At 35.2% G+C, this 11,811-nt stretch overlaps 2 protein-coding genes across 3 annotated transcripts; one reads left to right on the top strand and one right to left on the bottom strand.

Annotated features, from left to right (window-relative positions):
* The first annotated feature begins 1,208 nt into the window (after window positions 1–1,208).
* LOC125493355 (putative lipid-transfer protein DIR1) lies at window positions 1,209–2,018 on the top strand. The gene has a single exon (XM_048636623.2). It carries the CDS (start codon window positions 1,315–1,317, stop codon window positions 1,648–1,650), a length of 336 nt encoding a protein of 111 aa, XP_048492580.1. The 5' UTR covers window positions 1,209–1,314; the 3' UTR covers window positions 1,651–2,018.
* A 340-nt stretch (window positions 2,019–2,358) lies between these two features.
* On the bottom strand, window positions 2,359–8,182 carry LOC104904395 (wax ester synthase/diacylglycerol acyltransferase 5). Of its 2 annotated transcripts, none has more exons than XM_010692627.3 (6): window positions 7,137–8,174; window positions 6,021–6,093; window positions 5,862–5,929; window positions 4,904–5,119; window positions 3,465–3,602; window positions 2,359–2,856 (listed from the first exon to the last, which is right to left on the bottom strand). In XM_010692627.3, the coding sequence occupies exons 1-6, from the start codon at window positions 7,884–7,886 to the stop codon at window positions 2,704–2,706; spliced, it is 1,398 nt and encodes a 465-aa protein (XP_010690929.1). In that variant the 5' UTR covers window positions 7,887–8,174; the 3' UTR covers window positions 2,359–2,703. The 2 variants fall into 2 exon arrangements, with proteins under 2 accessions (XP_010690929.1, XP_057247936.1); XM_057391953.1 differs by having other exon boundaries at window positions 2,842–2,982; window positions 7,137–8,182.
* Between the last annotated feature and the right edge of the window lie 3,629 nt (window positions 8,183–11,811).

Genomic DNA, 11,811 nt, shown 5'->3' with positions numbered 1-11,811 from the left:
GAGGGAGAAATCGTTATTGGAAACCTAAAAACAAATAAAAAAAGCAAAGGTGGGGGCTTTCCAACGGTAAAAACCGATGGAAGCCCCTTTAAAAATCAACAATGGAGGCTAGGGTTTTTGAAAGTAGAGAGGAGAGAGGGGAGAGAGTTTTTTATTAGTTAGTTAGTTTGAATATATAGTGCACTTCCATTTACCATTTCAAAAATTGTTGATTTGTTCTTCAAAAAAATAAAAAATAAAGTTGTTGCTTTGTAATCGTACTAGTTGACTTTTGGTGTCGTTTGCAAGATACAATCTTCTAATCAGGAGAATTTAGAGATAAATCTTCAATGTATGTGATAAGGAGTTTATTTACCATATATTAGGTATTTCATACCTATTATTGTTATTTATCTCTCCCATTGTGAGACTTTGGGGATATTTTTGCTCTTCATCCAAATAATATAGCTAGAGAATCGTGTCGTATCCTAATCCAACGCATATCATCTAGAGTAAATGTGTCAAGGCCTATAGTGTCGGACCCGAATCCGACGTAAATGATTATATGGTATATGCTGCAAATCATGGAATCTGTACGAGTGCTAGGTTGACTTTTTGAACCCAACTTTTACAGCTTATGTCACCTATTAATTATAAACTTGTTTAAGGTCAAGGCTATTTCTTAATTTGAAGCTGGTGGCTAATTCATCGCTTTGAAGTTTTGAATTTTTTATCTACATTGGTATTTGAAGTTAGGACTTAAAGTACTTCAATTTTATAATGTATAATTATTGCAATTATAAAATATAAATTAGGTCATATTGGGTTGGTTTCGAATCAACCCAAAACCTAGCAAGTCGACTTCGAGTTATGGTTTTTGACCTGGAAATAAAAATCAAGTTGGGTTTGGGGTAATTGACGTGAATCAGAAGTCAAGTGACCTGAACGGTACCTAATTCAACCTAATTGCCACCCATATCAACATCGATGTGAAACAAGGTAAACACTAATATTATATCATAGTTTTACCGAGTTAGAATTTTTTTTAAAAAAAATTGAATATGCATATTTTTGTTTTTGAATATAAAAATGAATATGCATATTTTAGTTGTTAGGTAAAAATACTTTCTCTTGAAAAAAAAAGATAGCACATGACATGTTTTGATCATGTACTGTTCCTTAAACATGTCACTTGACTATAATCTCTATTTACCTTACACTTCATTTCATGAACAAAAAAAAAAGGTTGACAATACGTTATTTTCTATATAAACTTCCCCCCTCCTTCCAAAATTCTTCACCAAACAAAAGAAATCACTTCATCAAAAAAAAAAAATGGAAGGTTACAACAAGAAAGTGTTTATTGTAATCGGTTTTGTATTGGCCACATTTATGATGGTAGCAAAAGCTAATGTTGATCAAGTTTCACCAGGCCACATTATTTGTCAAATGACTCAACAAGGCTTTGAAGCATGTCTCCCCTCAGTTACCAAGACTAATCATGTCCCTCCTTCTAAGCCTTGTTGCTCGGCCGTCTCCAAGGCCAACTTTCGTTGCCTTTGCAAGCACCGAGACTCGCCGCTGCTCGCCGCCTACGGCGTCTCCCCTGCCTTGGCCATGGCCCTCCCCTCTAAATGCAATGTCAAAACCTCTTTCAAGTGTCCTGCTTAATGGCCTCATGGCATGTTTAAGGTGACACTATATCATGATTAGTGTATTAATTATCTATATAGGTGTACACTCTAATGTAGAATATGAATAAATCCATGTAGACCATGATGTAGTTGGATATGGAATATAAATGATATAAATAATAATAACGAAATAATTACTTATCAATATTTCGAGTGTTTATTAATAAGTACGGGATTATCTTTGTTTTTAGCCCAATATTGAAAATGAATATGAAATTTTTTCCTATCTTTTAAGAAAATTAGAAAAAGTAGCTCCTAACATTTAAAGCGAATATTATACAACTTTGAACTTTGATACCAAAAGACTCAAAATACCCCTCAAAAAAAAAAAAAAAGACTCAAAATAATTAAGACCTGAACATTTCTTGGACCAATGAAGTACAAATTGTTGAATCCATTTCTTCATGTTGCCAGCCTAGTGGAAGATTTGTAAGGGCTAGAAATTTTATAACATGTTTAGTTATGGACGATCCAAGCCTTATGATTTAGATGAACCGGCATGTATGACATTAATAGTATTAACATTGATTGACACATATAATAGTACAAAAGAGTGGGACAGAAGATTTGGATATGCTAGATAATAGGATCTTTTAGGATGTAATTGTCGTTTTTTATTTCTTTTTCTATTCTGCCTCTTCACTACCTTCCAAAAGACTTTATTCATCACAATATAGAACGAAAATTAAAGAAAAACCTCGATATATATCTTATTAAATAACAAAGAAAGTTACAACAAAGAATGATATAATTGATTATTATGACAATCTATTTTTTTAATAAGATAAGGAGAAACCTTGACAAGTTGGGGAGAATAAAGGGACTCCCAACTTGCCAAAGGTGAGTTTCGACCCCAGGACCTCCTGAAATCGAAAGGGAAGTACTAAACACTAGGTATCCTTCGCTTTCTATTATGACAAACTAATCTAATTGTGAGTGCATGATGCATCTTACAAGATGTACATTTATACATTCTTAATCATTTTACTCTCAGTATACTGTTGATCATTCTGTATCATCAATTCGATGTTTAGGGTACAATAATCATTGAAGCATTCTTCATTTCAAGCAAGGCATCTTCGAAACACTTAGCCAAAAATTGAGGATCTGGTATAATCTCTTTTGCTACTTGAATTTGCATATTAGCCATCCCTGCGTAACTCACCATGTGCATAGTTATCGCCTAAAATATTCCAAATTAAAAACCACCTTATTTGTCAGTCCATAAACGCTATACAAGGTTTAGCTTACAACTCAAAGAAGAACAAGATTTAGCTTAGAAATTGGTTATTAGATCCGAGCTACGTTCCTGATAAAGAAAATTTTGATTATTAGTTAGTCCATAAACGCTATACAAGGTTTAGCTTACAACTCAAAGAAGCACAGGGTTTAGCTTAGAAACTAGTTATTACACCCGAGCTACATTCCGAGTAAGAAAAAATTTCATTTATTAATATTGTACTTTAAAATGATAACATTAAATACAACCTCATCCAGTGGTTCAAACTTTAATATATGAACTTGAGGTCATGAGACCAAAACCTTTTTTTTTAATTCTACATGGTAACATGGATTACGTGAGCTAAAACTCCCTTAGAGAGAGCGCCTTTTAATATATTTATATAGATAATTACTCCTATAGAGTACCATTGATGATACATACAACTCCTTAAATTAAACAACAACTAAGCATTAATAACGCCGATGAACACGTGATTTTGTCATAAAATTATAAACTAATTAACATGGATTATGTGATAAATCTTCTACTCAAAGGACAAAGAAACTTACATGAGGCAATCCACTAGAGGTTGCTCTTATAAATGTGATGGGGTTGCCAACAAATGACAATTCCTTTTGTGGACCGACCATGTTTGAGATCGTGAACGTTGTATTGCAAAGAATCCTGTGATTAAGCATGCTGGCAAACTACAAAAGCCAAATTAGAAGTGTAATTAACATGGATGATATACTAAATTTAGAAATACGCACTATAGGATATAGGAATTTCTAACCTTTTTTAGTTTTGTCTAGTTTATGGATGGCGATTAATAAAAATTTATGAAAAAATATTATTTTAGAAGTGTACAAGTATTATCATGGTATTAACATATGACTTCCTTTAGCTTATAAATTTTACTTACATCATGTTTGATTCAAGTCATGAAATGAAAACGGAATGAAATTGAATAGAGGGATAAAATGGTAATAAAACTTGTGGAATGAAAAGACAAAGGAAATCATTACCACCAACAGTACTTGAAAAGGTAATAAATTAGAGAAATGCATTATCACATAATAGATTGAGGCTATGTTTAGTTCACCTGAAATTTTCTGATCTGAACTTATCTGATCTGATCTGAACTTATTTAACTGATCTGATCTGATTACAAGATCTTATCTTTTAGATTTTTCTCAATATATAAGAAATATTATAGTCATGTGGGGTTTTGTTTGATTCGTCTCAATGAGTACTATATTAATATTCAATTATTATAATTTTTACTAATATGTAATGAAAGATATTTAATAGTATAATGATTTTTAAATATAAGCATGATCTGATTTGAACTTATTTTTTCTAATCTGATCTGATCTGATCTGATTAGATCTAAAATAAGCAAAAATAAGGTGAACTGAACATAGCTTGAGTATAGGTCGAACCAAATAAAAGGAAAAAGAATATGTTTTCATTCCGTTTTTTAGAATCCAAAAATATTAAACTAAACATCCTCTTAGATTTTATTACCATTATAATTATTATCACTTGACAAACGAGCCAACAACGAGGTTACACCTTATATCAATGTGGCCTCATTAAATTATCACCATAGAGTTCTTAATAGAGTATAAAACTATTTCCGGAATTCTAATCATTAGCTTAAGCTTATGGTTGAGGCCCGTATAATGGTTTTATTCTCTATCACTCCCCTTTACACGAGAGCTCGTTGTGATTGAAGTGTGGATGTAGCACAAGTCTCCCTCATACCTGGCACTAATAAATATTCCACAAGGAAGAACGTATGAGATTTCAACTTGTGACCTTTATGTCACGCTAGCTCTAATACCATGTCAAATGACCAATTCAACCAAAAGCTTAAGCTGATGGTTGGAGTTCCAAAAATAGTTTTATACTCTATCAGTTCTTACATGAAAGATAGCACGACCTTGTATGAAGTAATAAACAAAAATGCCAAAAGGTTGAGCTTGCTAAAGAAACTTGACTTTACCTTTGCCCCAAAGAAGGACATTGCTAAGCTCCCTGCATTGTAGCTGAAATGAGCCTCTAAAGATTGTTTCTTCCGATCAATCATCACCTTAGCTCTCTTCACATAATTTAGAGGATCCGCATCTTTTGTATGACAATAAACAGGCAAGATCATCATTCCAAATTTATTACCCCATTTGGTTGTACTAGCATCATCTTCCATCAACTTCGACATTTCCTAATTAAACCCAATAGCTTATATTTCTTTTGACTCTTATGTAAAAAAAAACTCGAAGTTTATCACCTTGATAAATCAAATTTGCATAGAAAGTGTTGGAGTATTTTCGAAGTTTATAGAGCCACAAGTCAGTGATGAGAATCGATCTAAGGATCTTTTGAAATCGGAAGAGAAACTCAAATCAACTGAGCTATCCCTCAATCTCTAATTCTATGTCTCTCTGACCAAAATGATATGTAGTGGAGCAGGTTGAATGTACAATATTAATCTAGTAAAATATCCTTTAACAAAAGGAAAAATTATTTTTCACAAGTTAACATTTGTGTGTTCTTCTTAAAATAAATCAACCTTTCGAATAACTATGAATAAGTAAACCTTGTATTTACTACTTTTGCTATAAATGAGTTAAATCACAATATTCTCCTATTACAATGTAACGCGTATCATAATTTCAACGCCAATAACTCGTTTATACCAGAAGTAAATACAAGATTAACTTATTCTAAGATAATCAAAAAATTGACTTATTTTGTAGTTTCATCATAATTTGGTAATTTTGAACACAATCATAATGTGTTATATATTTGACTTGTATATCAAGGTGATAAACTCGGCAGCCATCCTCTAACATAATGTATTTAAACATACCAATAAAACCATCTTCGATAGGTGGGTACCAGTGAAAAATGTCTCAAAGTTTTGTTAAAGAACATAAATAGAGAAGAAGAATATTGTAATTTACCTGCAATCCAGGTTGCTTTCTTAAATTAACCATGGCTAATCCTGTAATTTGAAGACCCTCTTGTAAAGCTAGCAATTCCAAAGAAAATTTAGTTAAATTTACATTAAAAAAATATTGAGAAAAAGAACAACTTATGTTAGTATTTAAATATCAGCGTACCATGAGATGATCGAATATCCAAATATTTCGAAAAACCAAAAGATATAATGCCAAAGAGAACGTCATTGATGGTCTGCAAAAAGTGGCGAGAAGCTATTATTAACACCAGTTTCTAATAATGTGACTTTTATGCTTGTCAATTGTTAGTTTTGACCATCAATATCTCTAATTATGTATTTTTAAAAGTTATAAAAATTTAATGTTAAAGTATTTATTGAAACTAATCAAACAATATTTTATATTTTCATTTTTGTTTTTAGATATTTATAAAAAAATTAGTCAAATAATTAAGACGTATGAATAGTGCAAAAATCAAAATGTTACATTTAAAAAAAACCGGCAAAATATATGTTTTTATGTACATCTTGTTTCTAGTGATCCGTTACCTCTAAATCCTAAATAAGTATATAGAGTATAGAAACAAACAAGAATTGAAGAATATGTGGCAAAAAGTGCAAAGTAGGTCATTGTTTTGTAGCTTTGGATAAGAAAGAGAATTTTTTATGAAGATAGATTTATGTTTCACAGGCCAAATGGACTAAAGTTATGGGATAGGATAATTGGATAAGAAGATAAAAAGTTAACAAAAATGGGAGAAAATATCTTTCAACAAACATGTCAATATAGTTTCATATAAAAAACATGTGAATAAGATATGTGTTTTTTGGAGTTTTACATTGAACAAAAACTATACTATTATTATAAATAGAAAAACTTGACTAATTGACACTATTCGCTATATAGACAACACGTGTAATGTGACCCTCTTTTCACTACAATCCTAAGAATTTATATTAAAAAAAAAATTGATCCATATGAGCCACGAAACATTAATAAATGAAACATCAATAGAAGCATAAATAAATGAACATATACAAAAAAATAAAATAAGATTGCATCAAAAAAAAAAAATCCCTCATTAACGAATTACTAGCAACAATTGAATATTTTACCTCTCACAAACAATATCAAATATTGATAGTAATTCGTTACAGAAAGAGTAAGATAAGTTCCTAAAACATAGGGAGAAATTAAGAGTCCTTCGCACAAAAACAAACACAAAACACGTCAAATCACTAAGCCAACATTGATTCTCACACAAACAGGCAAACTTACCGCATTAGGAATGGCCGTTTTTACAGTTTTCATATCCTGGAGACTAAACTTAGCCGTCGCCACCATTCGCGGCCACAGTTCCACCCCATCTCCGCCGCTTACGGCAGTTTTCTTATCTCGCACCCACAAACATCTACCAATAAACCCCATCACAGAAATTATCGTCCAAAAAATCACCTTCAATATTCTCATCAACCAATTTTCTCTCAACATTGTTTCACTTTCTCCCCTATTTCCTCTGTTTTTCTCACTAAAACCACCATCTTTATCATCATCAAAACTCTTACATGAAGCTAAAAACAACGACATCAAAGAAATCCCATCTCCCAAAGAATGATGAATTCTAAGAACAACACATCTTAAATCACTTATCAAGTGTACCTCCCATAAGGGTTTTTCATTACTTAAAGGAGAAGAAACTGCAAAATCTGATAATATAGCATTGATCTTTTCCTCTTGTATATCATCTAAATTATAATCTAAAGTTGAATTATTTTTGGGATGAATGATTATATGATCATCTAAATTGATTTGGGTTCTTCTCCAATATTCTCTCCCATGTTTGTCTACTACAAATAAGCTGGAAAATCTAGGGTGTTTCACCATTAAAGAGTTTGAGATTTCTGATTTTATGGATTGTATATCAAGTGGGTGTTTAAAGCCTAATGCACAGTTGATGATTTGGTAGAAATTTGGCTGTAGAAAGAGGCGGCCCGCCGGCGTAACTGGTTCATCTATGGTGGTTTCCATTGAATCCTTTGTTTTGATTATGGAAGAATGGAAGAATGCAAGAATGTTATGGGTGAAATTTGAGATTTGAGATTGTTAGTTGATGAGTTTGAAACTTTGAATGTTGGACTTTCCTTTATTAGTCAATGAATTCTTGTGTGGTTGCAAATTACACTCTTGTCCTAATCATATGATTCTAGAGAGAAGAAGTGCAATGTTTTAATTATGAAGAACTTCTGCTAAATTCAAAGCATAGTTCGACAACATTGACTAATAAATTGGGTTTCATATCTTTGCTTGTGAGAATTTTTTTTGATTCAATTGCTTGTGAGAATTTTGATAGTTTGTTTTTTATAAATAAAAAAGGTCGCGTAGAAAATTGATTTGTTGATGAAGATCTGTGTGAATTTATCCATAGTAGATGTTAGTTTTACTTCCACAATCATTTGGATTAGATTCAATTAATTTTTAATACATACAACAGATTCAAAGATCTCCTCGTAGAATGCAATATCAACAACGATGTGATCGAGGGTATCCAAGAATGTGAAACCTCATCCTCCACAACGAGATCGCATCTTACCTTATTAGAATTTTATGAAAAATGTCAACTTAATTGTTTCATACTTACTCTTTTTTCTTTTACGGATTTTACACCTGGTATCCATAAGGTTCGCTTAATCACACAATACCTTCGTGTATTAAAAAATGCACTAGATTCTCCTGAGTTTTTAAAATCATCATGACTTTTCCCCTAACGTCAATTCTCCGTTACAAATTAAATTCACCAAATATCCCCTATGATTTTATTCAAATTCACATAGTCGCTCTCCTCTTTGCATCTGCGCCATTTTCCTGCAATTGAGGAAAGATAGGAATTTTTTTTTTTTTTTTTTTTGAGGGGAAACGCTAAATAGTGCATTAATCAAGGGACAAAAAGTCCGAGAGTACATAGGGGGAAACCTCTTGAGGGCAGTGGTTCTCCCATATTTGTTCAACACCAAAAGGCACTAATTTAGCAAGATGATGGGCGACACAATTCCCATCTCTTTTAACATGAGACCATACAACTGAATTAAAACTGAAGAAAGCAATAAAATATCCGCTAAGACAGTATCAAAATCCGAATAATAAACCACAGCTTTTGAAAGACGGGACACCAACACTTGGCAATCAGACTCCAGAATCACATCCATAAATCCATAACGGCGAGCAAGCTTAATAGCAAATAGTAGAGCTTTACTCTCCGCAATTTCTGGTGGCCACCAAGCACGAACTCGTTTCGTTGCCGCAAACATCACTTGCCCCTGCTCGTTGCGCGCTACCACCCCTAAACCTGCCCATCCTTCGTTAGCCAATGATGCATCTAAATTCAACTTTACCACACCAGAAGGTGGTGCTACCCAATGCCGAGGACTTTGTTGTTGGCGAGGAACTGTGACAGCATATACACGCTTGGCATACAAGGCATGGTCCTTCATGGCTCGCTCAACTCGCTCCAGCATAACCACATGAGGGGTCTCCTTTCCTTCGAACACTCGGAAATTTCGGTCCACCCAAATACTCCACGCCAACATTGCAGCCTTTTGTTTCAACTGTGCTCCTTCTTTCCTCCATTCTGCCAGCATATCGCAAAAGGAGTCACCCACCAAGGCTAGCATCCGACCACATCCACTATCAACCCACAGCCGTTGCACACGTGCGCATGTAAAAATAGCATGTGTACTCGTCTCCTCTTCAACTCCGCAGCATGGGCATAGCGCATCATCAACAAGGTGGCGATATTTAAGAAGCGCTCGAGTTGGGAGAGTGTTAGTGCAGAGTCTCCATAAAAAGTGCTTTACCTTTGGCGATACTTCCATACTCCATATCTCCGCCCATGCTTGATGAAACATAGCTAAGTTGCCCCCTTTCCCTATCATGTAAGCGGTTTTTGTGGTGTACATGCCATCTTTTGAGTAGGCCCAAGTCAAACAATCCTCCTGCTCTCTTACACTCAAGGGAATTGCCATGATGCATCTTTGGTCGCGTTCATTAAAATGTTGTGAAATCAGATCATAGTTCCACTCCTTGTTGCGCTCGTCAATGAGCTCACAAACCTTCGAGATACCATGAGCTTGGGGGCTAGTAATGAAACGGCCATCTGCGTCAATTAACCAAGGATCGCTCCAAATATTCGTGCTCTTTCCATTACCTATGCGCCACACCACTCCTTCCTTCACTAAGGCTTTGGAGCTCCAGATGCTTCGCCAAGAGTAGCTCCCTGCGAATCCCAATCTAGCCTCAAGGAAAGACTTATTAGGGTAGTATTTAGCCTGCATAACCCGGCCCATGAGTGTGTTTGGATTGTGAACTAATCGCCACGCTTGTCGCCCCAACAGGGCGTCATTAAAAACCTTCAAGTCCTTGAAACCCATCCCTCCTAAACATTTCGGATTACACATCGCTTCCCAACTCTTCCAATGCACTTTCCTATCCGAACCCGAGCTTCCCCAAAAGAAACGAGCCATGGCCGAGCTTATCTTCTCTGTTACTGCAGAAGGGAGTTTGTAAACCCCCATCAAATAGGTAGGAATCGCTTGAATCACCGATTTCAGTAAAACCTCTTTCCCTGCGCGAGAAAGTAGCTTCTCTTTCCACCCTTGTAACTTTTTCCATATTCTATCCAAGAGAGCCTCAAACATCACTTTCTTATATCTCCCTGCAACTGTAGGTAGCCCCAGATACTTACTATGCCTTTCAACTTGCCGCATATTTAGGATCATCATCATATCTTCTCTTTGCTCAGCTCTAACTCCTTTACTAAAAGACACCTCCGACTTTTCATAATTAATTTTCTGCCCGGATGCTAGTTCATACTGGTTGAGAATATCAACTATAATTTCGCATTCCTGTCGGGTGGCTCGGGAAAAAAGGAGACTGTCATCTGCAAACAAAAGATGAGAAATGTCGGGCCCATTGCGACTAGCTTTAGCCCCATGAAGCTGTTTCTCCCTAACTTTCGTCTTTATCATGTGAGAGAAAGCATCAGCAACCAAAATAAACAGATAAGGGGAGAGGGGGTCCCCTTGGCGAAGGCCCCGAGAAGGAGAGACCTCCCCGCAGACCCGTCCATTACAAATGAACGAGTAAGAAACTGTCGAAACACACTCCATCACCAAGTTCACCCATCGTCCATCAAACCCCATAGTAAGCAGCAATTTTCGGAGGAATCCCCATTCAACTCTGTCATAAGCTTTACTCATGTCAAGTTTTAGAGCAATAGTGCCTCTGCGACTCCTGCTTCTTTTCTTCATTGTGTGGAATAACTCAAGAGCAATCAGAGCATTGTCAGTGATTAAGCGACCAGGTACAAAAGCACTCTGATTTTCAGTTACAATTTGGGGAAGGATAGTCTTTAGACGCATCACCAAAGTTTTAGACACAAGTTTGTACAACACATTACACAAACTTATAGGCCTAAATTCAGACATGTAACGGGGAAATTTAACTTTCGGAATTAAAGCAACATTTGTTTTGTTTACAAGACTCGGAGAAACAGACCCATGCAAGACATTACTGATAAATTTAGTTACATCATTACCAACAATGTGCCAAAACCTTTGGTAAAAGATAGCGTGCATACCGTCCGGCCCAGGGGCCTTGCAAGGGTGCATCTGTAGCAAAGCTGCGTGAATCTCCTCTGTAGAATAGGGTTTCAACAAGAGCTCATTGAAGTCACTGGTAATGGTAGCCGGGACATGCTGTAAAACTTGTTGGAGATTTTGAGAAGATTGGCCCGCCGAAGTGAACAGCGTGGCATAGTAATCTTCAATAATTGCTTCGATATTCCCCGTGTCCTCCTGCCAAGCCCCTGAATTATCATAAAGACCCTCAATCTTGTTACGTTTTTTCCTATGTGAAGCTTTATGGTGGAAGTAGTTTGTGTTCCGGTCACCATCACGCA

Source organism: Beta vulgaris, chromosome 9, assembly GCF_026745355.1.
Source record: "Beta vulgaris subsp. vulgaris cultivar EL10 chromosome 9, EL10.2, whole genome shotgun sequence".
NCBI lineage: Eukaryota > Viridiplantae > Streptophyta > Magnoliopsida > Caryophyllales > Amaranthaceae > Beta > Beta vulgaris.
Note: the sequence above shows the minus strand (reverse complement) of the source record. Positions and strands in the feature narration are given on the sequence as shown.

Bases quoted from the DNA above. Each gene is read 5' to 3' on its own strand.
- LOC125493355 (XM_048636623.2), top strand. From the start codon at position 1,315: ATGGAAGGTTACAACAAGAAAGTGTTTATTGTAATCGGTTTTGTATTG.
- LOC104904395 (XM_010692627.3), bottom strand. From the start codon at position 7,886: ATGGAAACCACCATAGATGAACCAGTTACGCCGGCGGGCCGCCTCTTT. The intron at 5,120-5,861 runs GTAAATTACAAT...GGGTTTAATTAG, and splicing joins GAAAGCAACCTGGATTGCAG to GAAATGTCGAAGTTGATGGA. The intron at 3,603-4,903 runs GTAAAGTCAAGT...TGGCTTTTGTAG, and splicing joins TGTCCTTCTTTGGGGCAAAG to TTTGCCAGCATGCTTAATCA.